Raw genomic sequence first — 13,084 nt, forward strand, 5'->3', positions numbered from 1 at the left:
TAACTGCTGAGATGAGTGATGAAGTGTACCAGTCCATATTGTGCTATGGACTATGAAAACAGCTAAGATAATGAAGTTCGTCCCTTTCCTAAATACAAGCTTTGCATGCATGTGCATTACTCGCCAAGCACATTTACAGCAATGTGTTACCATATTACGCATGATGACTCTACTGCAGCTACTTAATAGCTTTAGCCCAACTCTTGCATAGTACTCTTACCGTGCCCCCATGTGCAAGGTACTGCAAAGCACAGCTTGAGACCACCATGACAATTACCTTTTTTATGCCTGTCCAAATGCATTTGTCATCAGTCCCTCCCTAACCCTGTGCTTACCTGCCAACCATAATGACTTCAAGATTGTCCCCCCCCCCCTCTTTCTTGGATGTGTCCGCCTTTTGTTTTCAAGGTAGAAAATGAGCTTACGAGTTCAGACGGCAGTCTCTCAGGCGTGAAAAGTGAAAGCAGCAATGCCGGTATTCCGATGTCGTCTGGGCTGTATCACTTTGTATAGCAGGTAGGTGGAGGCCATTGCGAGTGGCCACGCTTTAGTGTCAATTATGAACATTTACATGTAGCTCCAGTTGACCGTGCCAAGTCGGGTCTTTTTGAAAAAATAGCGTTGCATACCAGTCCTATCCAGGAACTTTGGATCCTCCTATATGGCCTGTGCAGCCAAGTGGCTAGCTGTGAGCTTCTACAACGATGTATTTTTCCCAACGTAGTATCCTAGTTGCCTGTTATACTATATGTTCGAGGGTGTCATGTAGGAAGAAAGTGACAGCCACGCAATACTAAAAACTAATTGATAAGTGCTGTTGGGGGGAAAAAAATGGCCAACATGAACAAACGTCACAGGATCTGGTCATGTAGCTGTTTTTGAAGTTATGTTCAATTAAGTATTGAGGCTGAAGTTTATTTCATTTGCTTGTATGGATTGGCGTCAAATTTCTCAGTGTCTTACACAACCCGGCATCGTACGATGTCTTCCCTATGTGGAAAAGCGTGTGAAACACTTTTGATGGTGTGCTGATCACCGTCATCGTCTTCTATCACACACTAACGATCCTTCAATGTGAAATGGCTCTGCTGCACTCTGCGCATCAATTCCTTGGCAAGCCCCCCATAGTGGGTAGAAGCCACGTACGTGACGGGAAACGGTAACAGCACTCTAAATGCCAAATCATGAGTGTATGAAATGCACCATCACATCTCGGAAGGAATGCTGTGCAACTTTACAACGTGCATAATGGCATGCAGATGAATAAATAAGCGAAAACATTTCACCGAAGTGACTACAATGCTTTCACATTCCCATACATAAGCAGTGTTAAGTGTCTGTGCCAAATCTTTTTTCTTGAGTATGTATTGAGTTAACTTTTCAATAAATGCCTGTTGGAAGCAGTGCTGTGTTTTTCATGCTTGTTCCCATGCCTCTGTCCGGTTTGTAGCTCGCTTTTAGAAGTTCTCTATGAATTACGCATTTGCCAGTTGCACTGTTGTGGACTTGCAATTGGAAAGATATTTAGTGCCATTAAACAATGCTATGGGAATGGAAGTCATGTAGGCATTATGCACACTTTACACGAGCCACTTTATGCTGCTAAAGACAGGGCATACATATGTATGTTTACCCTGTCCCTGCGTCTTTTGTGAGCTAAAGGCTAAAATGCAACGCCAATGTGCCCAAACCTATTCTAGCATGCCTGACAATATTTAGAACCTGCCGTGGTTGCTCAGTGGCTATGGTGTTGGGCTGCTGAGCACAAGGTCACGGGATCGAATCCCAGCCACGGCGGCCGCATTTCGATGGAGGCGAAATGCGAAAGCGCCCGTGTACTTAGATTTAGGTGCACATTAAAAAAAACCCCAGGTGGTCGAAATTGCCGGTGTGCTCCACTATGACGTGCCTCATAATCAGAAAGTGGTTTTGGCGCATAAAACTCCATATTTAATTTTTTTTACAATAATTAGTAAAGAATAAACAACTTAGTCATAAGAAATGTTAGAAACTCCTAACATTCAACACATTTTGTTGTGTCCAGAACTTGAACTGCAATGCAATTGGATATACTTCAAGTTTTACCATCACCTTTTCTCCTGTATCTGTGTAGTCGTCAAAAAAACGGCTCCTTCGTAAAATGTTGCGAAGAAAGAAAATTCTTAGATGTGTCTTATCTGTGACACGACTCTCAGCTTCTATTATGTTAACATATTTTACTATCTTTCTTGCTTCTGCCTGATATATAATAGCTTAACTCACTATAGTATCATAAAAACTATGTGACTAATTCATCTTGAATAACAGCAGCTACTAGTGGCTGGTGATTGAAAATTAACATGTATTTTTCTCATATAGAAGCTGTGAGAATCTGGTTTCTGCTTGCAAGCATTTTGGTTAAATATTGTTCATCCAAATAATTTCAATATGTCAATCATTCTAAGTGTTTCATACTCATGTGCCTTTGATGGAGCCTAGCTCTGATCAGTGGTGGCTTCCTTTTGTGCTTGTTCATTACAAAATTTAAGTCTTATTTGAACTAAAAATTGGCACACTGAAAATGGATATGGGGATCTTTCTAATAGCCTACAAGGTGCAGCAAAAAATAAATGAATTCGAGTTTTGTGCATACAGAACATGAACTGTACACAAGCCCTCTTGTATGTATGTCCCTTTCGGAACCTTCGAGGTATGAATAAATGAGATTGCTCCAAAACTACTCGCAAGTACTGAATAATTCAAAATGGAAGCACAATTGGCTACTTCTGTTGCAGTGTACTTGCAACATACCTCGTCACATGGCAGATTTGCCCTATGTAACTTCTTGCTGTCAAAAATAGTAGCCTAGCTGCTATGTGACCACATAACTAATACCATAAACAAACACCAAGCTGTAACAAACACCAAGCTGTCTGCATTTCAAGTTTTTTCTGGCACATGTCACATGTCACATTTGAATTAATGTTACAGGAGAAGTCCAATCAAGAGGTGTCTCGAGGAGTGAGCAATGAGTCATTATTTTCATTAGCAAGGCTAACTTTCGGGCATTATCTTGACACACACCATTAATTCTGCACGCACCGCCTGAGGCGGATGTACAAAGCTCAGCATGCTCTCGTTTCATGCAGGTACGTCAAATCTAAACGCCCCAGCATCTCGCCAAACTTCAACTTCCTTGGCCAGCTGTTGGAGTACGAGCGCGAGCTACGTGGTGAAGCTGTTCTGCGGACGGGGGGTGCCGCTAGCGCACCACTGCCGGAAGAGAGGCCCCCCGGCTGCTGCGAGGAGCCTCGGCAGCAGCCCCGCGAGGGGGAGCGGCCTCCCCCCCTTGTGCGACCTGCTTCAGACCCACGGTCAGTTAGCCCTCTGGTCCCCTCTCATGGTTTCCTGGTTTTACGTTTTACGACCTTTGCGCAAGTTACCGATGTCTGGAATTTTCACCGTGATAATGAAACTTGTAATAAATGAAGGTACTCCCTGTTCTGCCCACTTGCTTTTCTCCTTTCACTCATTTATCTTTCTCTCAAGTGTCTCACTGCAGAACTATGTTTATGTTCTTTGACGATCCTAGGTAACTAATCGTCTTCTGGTGCATGACTGCAGTGTTACAGAAGAGCATATAGAGTAACGGAGTATGTAGGAAAAGAAGATTGGCAGTTACAGCCTGGAAGGCAAAGCACTTAAAGTGGTTTAGCATTGTGCTCAAGCTTCTTGGATGGTGTTCTAACAAAATGCCAGGGCAACATGTTGGTGCAATGCAGCAAGCAGGTTATTGAGTGTCGTGCAGTGCAAGGCTTACCGAGTGCCACAAGTAGACTTGCCAACTATACCGAATTTAGTAGGGCAGTCCCAACTTTTGAATAAATGTCCCATACCCCAACCTGACTCAGTCCGGATGGCCAAATGTTCCGACTGTCACTTTTGTTTCTTACTCGACAGCAATAAATAGACCAAATTTCCTTTTTGTGATGCCTGACAGCACACTTGCACATTTTGCATTGCTATAAACAAGAAGTTGGTGTCGCTTTCTCTCTCTTTTTTTTTTTAGTTCTGGTTCTGTTGTGGGGCTCTACTGCTTGCAGTAGCCCCACCTGTATTTGTAGCCATGTTAGTCGGGCAAGTATACTGCACCTTTTTTGTTTAAATCTCGACACGGTTGGACTAAAAGAAATTGGTGAAACTTTGTACGTACAGACTGGCATTTTCTTGCACTGACAATCTCTCGTTGCCAGCTGCTCCCGTCTCCAACCCCCACCCCTCTGTCCCAACTTTGTCCACTCGAGACTTGGCAACCCTAGCCATGACTGACATTATAAGCATCGCACCTCATTGGTGCATGAGGTGAGAGTAATGGAAAACGATGGGCACTTTTCACCGCCCAATAAGAGCGTCACATAGTTTTAGCTCGGTGTTTACTTTCTGCTCTACTCAGACCTGTGTATGGCACCATGGTGTGGTACACGCACAGATGCCCTGCCAGAATGCAAGTACATGTGTGTGCAATGCTCCTGCCAGCACTGGAATAACACAGAGTGTTGGCCTGGCTCTGCTGCAGCACTGATTGAGTAGAGCATGTCGGTGCAGTCGGTCATTTTTGCAGCCAAATGCACTGCACATCTCTAGAAAGCTAACCCTCTGTGTGTGAGCTGCGCATGCATGATAAGTACTGCAATACTAGCATGAATGTACCTCAAGTGTCTATTATTGCTATCGCATTAAAAAACTGTAATGCGAGTGCTGGGTTTGGAGATAACAACACTGTAAGCTGCAGGTGGAGGTGTCAGAAGTGCAGGTGAGGTACAGGTTGATACTTGCCATGTATACACAAATGTTGATCTGAAATGTGCATTTAGCCTCCGCAATCAAGTCCTCTCGGCACTTAGAACTTGCCTTTCATAATGGTCATGATATTACTATGTTTGCTTAAAATGGCAGCATGAGAGATGACAGTGGGCGTCCAGAGCTTATTTGCAACCAAAATGTATGGTGCGTCCCACCAGCTGTTGTCCTGCAAACTTTCTGGTCTCTTTGGGCATGTCAGCACCTCCCTCCCTTCCACTTTATAGATAAAGACACCCAAAGGAGGGTCGTTGGCATACAGGAAGTGCTCGTACTGTAAATAATGGACTTCTACTACTGCGAGCTACTAGCCATTGTAATCAATGTGGAAGTGACAAGGATGATGACATTCTACTCGAGCTGCTTCTAGCAGGCATGATCATTGAAACGCCGAGAAGAGCATTTCAGCAAAGTCACGTCTTCATTGTGAACCGCTCATTGAACCATCACTACTCAAGCGTCTAGCTCACAGCAGCATTGTAGCATGCCCATTTAGTGATTGGTTGCTTATATGAACATAGACCTGCGGTACAGTACCATGCTCACTTGGAGCAGATTAATTTGTGGGGTTCGGCCTGAGATCGCGACCAAGTGGTTTCAAGACTTCGAGAAATTCATCAAAAAGGCGCCCAAACAATGTCTTTCAATATGTTCAAGCACCCCCAAGACGAACACACGAAGGCATCGGGTATTTCACTTGCAAAATGACATTCATTGTGCTGTTAACTAGCCGACTGAGGTGGCATTCGAAAGTGCGACTCCCTATGGCGAACCTGTTATTCTGTAGTCCGCTTGTCCTTGCATTGCTGGGACATAGGTGCCTTTGCTTTGCCTTTGCATTACGCACTATACAAGCCGCCGCCGCAGGTGTGCTGTGTATGGCGTTTGAAGTTGCTTTTCAAAGGTGGAGTTTTTGAGGAATTCAGGCTACCCATTTGACATGACAGACATGACATCACTGCTTTTACTTGTCTAGAGATCTGGGGAAGATGGATGGTTTAATAGAGGACATTTAGTGTGCTGCCAGGAGTGTGCTGCTGTGTGATGTGCACTCGATAACTCAGAATCGTGGCTGCTCATGACCCTTAAGTCTGAGTTCTTCAAAAGTTCTTGTGGATATGTGAAATGTTCCTCTGGACCAGACGATGGCTCTCGACCACATGTGTAGCGAGCCAGCGAGTGTCCCAAAAGTTAGTCGCTTGAGGCTCAGATTGGTGCACGGATAGCGCCGCAACATCAGCAGCTTCTTTGCCGGATCCCACGGTGCTCCGTACCTAATCGGCTCACCCCTGCATCACAAGCGATGGACACTCAACAGTACTTCAAGCACCTGCGAACAGATGAAATGTCTGTCACTAGTGGCTGTTGACAGTCCTTCTGTGACAGCCAGTGAAGCTGGCAGTTCTGGTCTGTGGCCTCCCAGTCAAGAAATGGAGCAAACTTCGGCTTCAATGGCGTGGTAAGCTACCGCACTTCCTCCTTTTCTGCTGACACAGCTCAAGTGGCAGCAGTGATCAAAGCGGCTGCTGTGCGTGTAAACCACTGCTCACTCCACGCCAGCACATAATGCGGTTCTTTCGTACGTCGTCCTTCCCCCCTGCTGGTGTTTGCAGTGTAGAAAGAAGCTGCGACAATTCAGAGAAGAGCATGTTATTGTTTTTTCAATTAATGGTTTCTCCACTGCGCATAGAGCTGCCATGTTCACAACAGGTGATCTTCACAGCATTCTCTACGTGATACGCTTGTTAACTTAAAATGCGCTCAGATGTTCTTAGAACGTAGAAGGCATGCTCATACAAATTTATTTGAATCAGAAGCTGCAACAGTCAAATGTGGTGGATGCAAATAAAGAAAAGAGGAATTCCATCAGCTGCTATCTTCTGTAATTGCTTGTACAGTCAACGGCCGATTTTTCAGACTCTCCCTAGGGGCCGCGAAAACGTGCGAAAAAATTATCATGCAGGCCTTTTACTGCCCCCATGGGCTCGAATCGCCACAGGCATGTCTCAAGTAGATGCAAAAGCCTGCCAGTATACATATTAGGCATATCAGTACTGGGGTAGGAGACAGCACGTGCACGCGTGTATAATTGAAGGGAACATACCGTGTCCCATGGCATTTGCCCCCTTCCCACTTTTGGTATGCTTCGCCGCATAACACTCCTATATTGAGGCGAAGCTGACTTTCTGAAACAGGCATTAGGCAAAGCATCGGGCTCTCTGCACTTCGAAAGCCGTTGGTAAGGATCACAAAAGCAGAGTCAGCGCCATTGCTAACATTGGCAAATTGTTTCATTGAAAAATGGTCTCAAATACGCACTGCAAAGGTGGTTGGACAGCAAAGCTGTAAACGACAACTAGAACAAGTGTACCCATTGCGACGTAGGTTGAAATTATTCACGTGACTACATTCACATGTACTTTACCTAATTATTAGTGCAAGACATTTTGACAACCTGCAACTTGGCTTGTGCTGCTACTTCCTGTAACTACAAAAAGTTGACCAGAGAAAAGAGGAATTCGCTGCACGTCGTGCACACTGCTCTTCAGGAGTCCTCGCTATACGTGGTCTTGCCATAGCACTGTCGCAACATAAATCAGTTGCTACGTGGGTTCTTCTTTTACGTACAAAGGCATATGTCCTTCACTCCCTGCTTCGTATGCTACAGTCAAGCTGCCATCACTGAGGTAGCTTGTGCCGCAATAATCTTTGCTGGGAAATGTATGAGGGGAGTGCTACATGCTTCACATTGCACGTAGGTGCAGGAGCGCCTTATAAATGTTGTGGGTCGAATGCTTGTTTTTAGCATGATCTTTATTGAAACGTATGCTGTTCTGTATGTTGTATGCGTGATTCCAAAGAATGTATGCACTATTCACTTCACTTTGACGAGTGCATGCCACCTCCGTCTTATGGGGGTATGAGCCATAGATGATGATAGTTTTCTGTTGACGTTGCACCACAAAGAAATCCCGGGATCCTAGCTGTAGACAGCTTCCCTGTAAAAACACGGCACCAAAAAGCAAGAAGCTTGGTAGCGAACGCCGAAGTAGATAGGCCTAGCATTTTACCATGGTCGTGGCTACGGCTGCTAGCGGATCTGCGTGCGAAAGCACCAGTTCAAGAAAGCGAGGTAATCAAAATAGCGGTGGTGGTGGCTACAGTTAATACAGTTTCTGACCTGCAATCATAGGGAAAAGTCTGGAAAATCAAACAGCAACGGTTTTTTATCTCCGAAGTTTCAGACATCGTTATGCATTGACTCTATGGGGTATGTGGCGGTGCCGCGAAAGCATACGAATTACCGGGCATTTGGAAAAGTGGTCATGACTGTATTATGAACAGAATTTTTATGCTTCCACTTTCTCTGTTGAACTTGAGAATGAAGTAATGTTTACGTTGTCCACATTCTTTTAACTGTCATGTGCAAATGAAGAATGTGCACATGTCACAAATGAATCGGTCTATCTCATTTCCTCGAATTTGCATTACAGTTCGAAGCACTATCCGAAGTTACGTGCGTAGCTTACAAAATCCCGCATAGTCCTGCGCTCTCTTGACCTTGCTGTGTTCCGAGAACGTGTAGAGAATCACTTATTGTGAAGACGTGCGTTTTTATTGGACGTACACAGACCCTTCAGAATACAGACGATGGCATGCTGGGCCCAAGTCCGCTGCTCATAGATAACAAAGTAGCAGTTGACTGCACCGTGTCGTCACATTCTGTTCCTTTCCCTTTCTCTCTTGGTGTGTGCACCAGAGATCATAATCTCCCAGACTTCTTGCCACTTTGCATACCGATTTTATTTTAATGGGGCACATGTCATTCAATGCTTCCCTCTCATCCATGTCTTACTTCCACTACCTGTCCACGCTGTCTGGATACACTTAAAATTAGTCTCGCAGAGCTTTTTGTTAAGTCGCTGAGCCATATACAGTGAACTCTCACTTGAGTGAACTTCAAGGGACCAAAGAAAATAGTTCACTTAACAGAAACTTCACTAAACTGAATATTCACTAGACCAACATAAGACATGGCATACAGAGTCAAAAGTTTGAAGTGCAATTCATGGAGCAAAAGACATGGCATCCATAGTGTTAGAAATGTGTGAAATGGTATTTGTACATATCAATGAAAAACACACCACGTGGGTCATTTATGTGCACACGCGGAACCGACGAGGCTGGAAGGAAAGAGACGACGACCATGCCGCGACTAGCCGGTCGGAAAAAAGCACACACCACATGGTTTGTGGTGTGACAGATTGCCACTTTGCTCTGGCGGCGTTGTAAGTGCCAGTGATGTTACTTTGTTCGTGGCCTCCGAGATCACATGCTTGCGCGTTTTGTGTGGGTAATCTCGGAGGTCATGCCTCGTTGCTGTTCGTTTTCTGCAACGCCGCTTTGCCCCAGGGGCGCTGTAGCACCAGCGATGTTACATTGCCGCTGGAGCAGCGGTTTGATGAGGGTGGGCATCGGTTGCGCCTGCAGTGCAGGGTGCAAAACTTCGTTGAACTGACCGTAAAAATAAGCCTTGGTCTTCTGAGCGAGTTTGTTAAACTGAAATATTGACTGTTCCGAAATTCGTTTAAGTGAAACATTTTTGCATAGAATCTATAAGAAAACTGCCGGGAATTTTTAAAAAGTTCGTTATTCTGAAATATTCGATAAACCAACGTTCGTACAATTAAGTTTACTGTATTAGGAGGCTTCCAAATAATTTACACCACCTATATGTTGATCTGGAAACAATTTGCTAGCAGTACCACCGACAGCTCGGTTGTGTGAATCAGAAGACTTTCCTTTGAGTGGCTCAGGGAATTGTTTTCTCTTGTTGCCTAAATATATATTAGTAGACCGTTCCATTTCATTTGTGCCTCCTGCGCTTGCAGGTGGTCCCTTTGCCGGCTGAGTTTGGACTTGCGGGGCTCGAGCACCAGTAGCAACCGCCGAGACGTGCAGCGCAGCCGGAGCTGCAACCTCCAGAACTGGCCACTACTGGGACCGCACCCGGAGGAAGAATTGGCATCCGCGTCGTCATTGTCAGCCACGGACTGCCGGCTCCCGGAGCACCAGCAGACGGCGCCGGACGAAGAGGAAGAGGTCGTCCTGCGCCGGCGGCATAAGGCAGGCAACTTTGAGCCACGCAGAGACACTCGCAGCCATGACAGTGCTTACAGGTGAGAGACGTTACGGTGGGAAAGTGGTGAGTTAGAGCTGTATTTTGTCTTCACGCCTGCTGCAATGAGAGTTGGTAGAAGTCGTAGGCAAGACAGTGTTTTCTGCTATAAATTTATTTCCAGTTTCTCAGTGCTGGGGTTACTTCTTGCATAGTCACTTGTTAAGGAAGGTATCGATATTCATTCTAGAGAATTAAGCTGCGACTGTTGTACGAAGAAATGCATACACTTGACCGATGGTGTGGCTTAAGCCAAGGCAACAAGCTACTCCGAGTTGCTCACAAAAAGTAAGACTGGTTCACAAGAAAAGGAGCATTGACAGAAGCCCTTATTTCACACACCCTCATGGGATTCTGTCACTCTTGCTGCCAGTGTGATGCCCTTCGCTGCAACCTCAATTTTGTCCAACATATGAAGCCATTTCTCGAAAGCTTTGTCTCTGTAAAGAGTGCTAGCATATACCATACACTGGCCGTACAATTTCCCGTAGTTTCGGGTGCAGCTCATCTCATACCTGTTAACGCTGTACAGTCGAACCCGACTATATCGAACCCGTTTACATCGAATTATTCCATATATCGAACAATTTCTGGACACGGTATAGTTACAATGAGTATATATAGCAAAAATTACGCATACATCGAACAAAACTAGTAGCGACTCCCTATATATCGAACGTCAAACGGCGAAAAGTGCCCCCGGAAGTTGGCTTTCCCTCGCGGTGAAGGGAAACCCGGCGGCGCGGCTCCATCCAACCGCTCTCCCTACGTGACTGCGCTACCTCGGAGCCGCCGACACCACCCTACAAAAAAATGATCCTGGCCCGTCCGCCCGCAGCGCTTGCTCCGACAGCCAATCAGAGGCTCTTGTGCCCTCGTCGTGCAAGGTGGCGAAAGTGCTAGTTGTCTCGCTGCTTATCTGATTCATTGTGTGCGCGTTCTCCCGCAGTGTTGGCGTGATGAGGCGGCAGAATTCGCCTTTCATCGTGAAGCTCGAAATAATAAACCGGGTCGAACGCGGTGACAAGTCGGATGTCCCCGCAGCGTGCAAGATTTCGAGGAGCACTCTCAGCACGATCTTGAAGAATAAGGGGGAGATTAGGGCTAAAGCGGCTGAACTCACGACCCGGTGCCTGTGGCGCCCAACGCGTACGCGCGGCCGTGTACGAGTGGTTCATCCGAAATTGCTTAAGCCGTACCGACTTCCGCGTGCTCGGTGATGACTGTAAATTCTGATTAATGCGATGAAGCCGTTGTCGTTGCCGAAGTTTGGAGCGAGGTGTCAGAATTTCCGGAAGCTGTTGACAAATCAACGGTGGACGAGTTTGTGAGCGCAAATGATGGTGTTGCGACCACAGGAGAGCCCGGAAACAAAGACTACATTGCCGGCATCGTGCCGAGCACAAGTGAAAATGGGCACAACGAGGAAAGCAACGACCGTCTTTGGCCCACATCCTCCGAAGCGATTGGTGCGCTCGCACTAGTCCGGTGCTTCTGCGCGAAGGCGGAATGTTGCGGCCTCAGCTGCTCCGACTCCTTAGACAACGTGGGGAAGTGCGTGCCTCGCACGCAGCGAAATTGCCCAAGCAGAAGAAAATGCAGGTCTATTTCGTGCGAAACGAAGCTAGTTTCATCAATAAAGTGATTTCATAAATGGTATGTGCTTTTATGGCATCCAATTATTTAGCAGGCTTATATCGAATTATGCTCTATATCGAACTGATAGGCGTTTTTTTGCGAGTTCGATATAGCCGGGTTCGACTGTAATCATCATCGCTTGTATCAGGGGAAGGCTGCGATAAAGCGGGGAATGTCCTTATCTGTCAAGTTTGCAGACATTAGTATGTACTAGCTGTTCACATTACGAGAGGAGCTACCAGCCTTGCTCTGCTGCTAAGTCCAAAAGTGCAAGATCAAATCCCGGCCGCCGCAGCTGCATTTTGATGGGGGCGAAATGCAAAAAACGACCATGTACTGTGTGGGTGCACATTAAAGAAGCCAAGATGGTCAAAATTAATCAGGAGTCTTCCACTATGGCGTGCTTGCCTCATAATCATATCGTGGTTTAGTCGCATAAAACCACAGAATTGAATTTCTTTTTTTTCACAAGAGGAGCCACATGAGTTTCTTCAACACCCTGCTATACAAAATAAGCCAGCAGTTTTGACAGATTTCCTAATTTCAGCTCCTACATCTGAAGATGAAGTTGTGCTGATGTTGAAAGCTCTTGAAATCAAGTAAGCAGCCAGAGAGGGTGTCATTAAATATTTACTAATTACGGTCATTGTGTATGAAATTGCAAAGCCATACACTCACATCTTCAATGAAATGTCATCTGGTAGTTTCCCTGATAGGCTAAAATTTGCTCACATGACTTTATTTTATAAAGGTGTAAAATACAATAAGTTGGGCAATTACAGATTGATATCTGTGTTATCGCTTCTCTCTTAAGTTCCTGAGTCTCATACCCACAGTTTAATACAGTTCTATTACCAAAATGCATCTCCAAGAACACTTCAAATTTGAAAACAGCAAGCCAACAAAACGGGCATTAGTGCACATTAAAGCTAAAATGAGCAGAAATACTGTACAATATGTTACTTGGAATTTATTGAGATTTCAAAATGCATTTGATTCCATCAAACAGGATACTTTGTTTCTTAAACTTGCAGCATACAGCTACAGAGGTAAAGCACAATACCTTATCCATAGTTATCTACGCACTTGACTTCCATGCTATTCAATCTGAAAAAAGCATAGTCAGTTATAGTGTGCCTCAAGGCCCTGTTTGGGCTCCCTGTTATTTATCTATTATAGTGCGTGTGAAAATATTGTTAATGTTCCTGCTACTGGCGAGATATTAATGTATGCTGATGACACCAGTGTCGTCTTCTCCAGGGCTAACTTAGGGGAGCTTTACGTGACGTCAGACAATTGGTTATGGGAACTTATATTATGGGTCACTTCTAGCATACTTAAAATAAATGCAAAGAAATAAAAACAAAGTTTGTGTTGTTTTTATAAGAATAAAGCAATTGACTAAGCAGTAATGCTTCATTATTGTAA

At 45.2% G+C, this 13,084-nt stretch overlaps 1 protein-coding gene across 2 annotated transcripts in view; it reads left to right on the forward strand.

Moving 5' to 3' along the window:
- Positions 1-13,084, forward strand: part of LOC135898878 (dual specificity protein phosphatase 8-like) — a 134,765-nt gene that overhangs the window by 110,564 nt on the left and 11,117 nt on the right. For both annotated transcript variants that reach the window (XM_065428073.2, XM_065428063.2), the window contains exons 7-8: positions 3,129-3,353; positions 9,732-10,019. In XM_065428073.2, coding sequence (XP_065284145.1) covers positions 3,129-3,353; positions 9,732-10,019 — 513 coding nt within the window. The remainder of the gene's footprint in view (positions 1-3,128; positions 3,354-9,731; positions 10,020-13,084) is intronic.

This window comes from Dermacentor albipictus, chromosome 10 (assembly GCF_038994185.2).
Source record: "Dermacentor albipictus isolate Rhodes 1998 colony chromosome 10, USDA_Dalb.pri_finalv2, whole genome shotgun sequence".
Lineage (NCBI taxonomy): Eukaryota > Metazoa > Arthropoda > Arachnida > Ixodida > Ixodidae > Dermacentor > Dermacentor albipictus.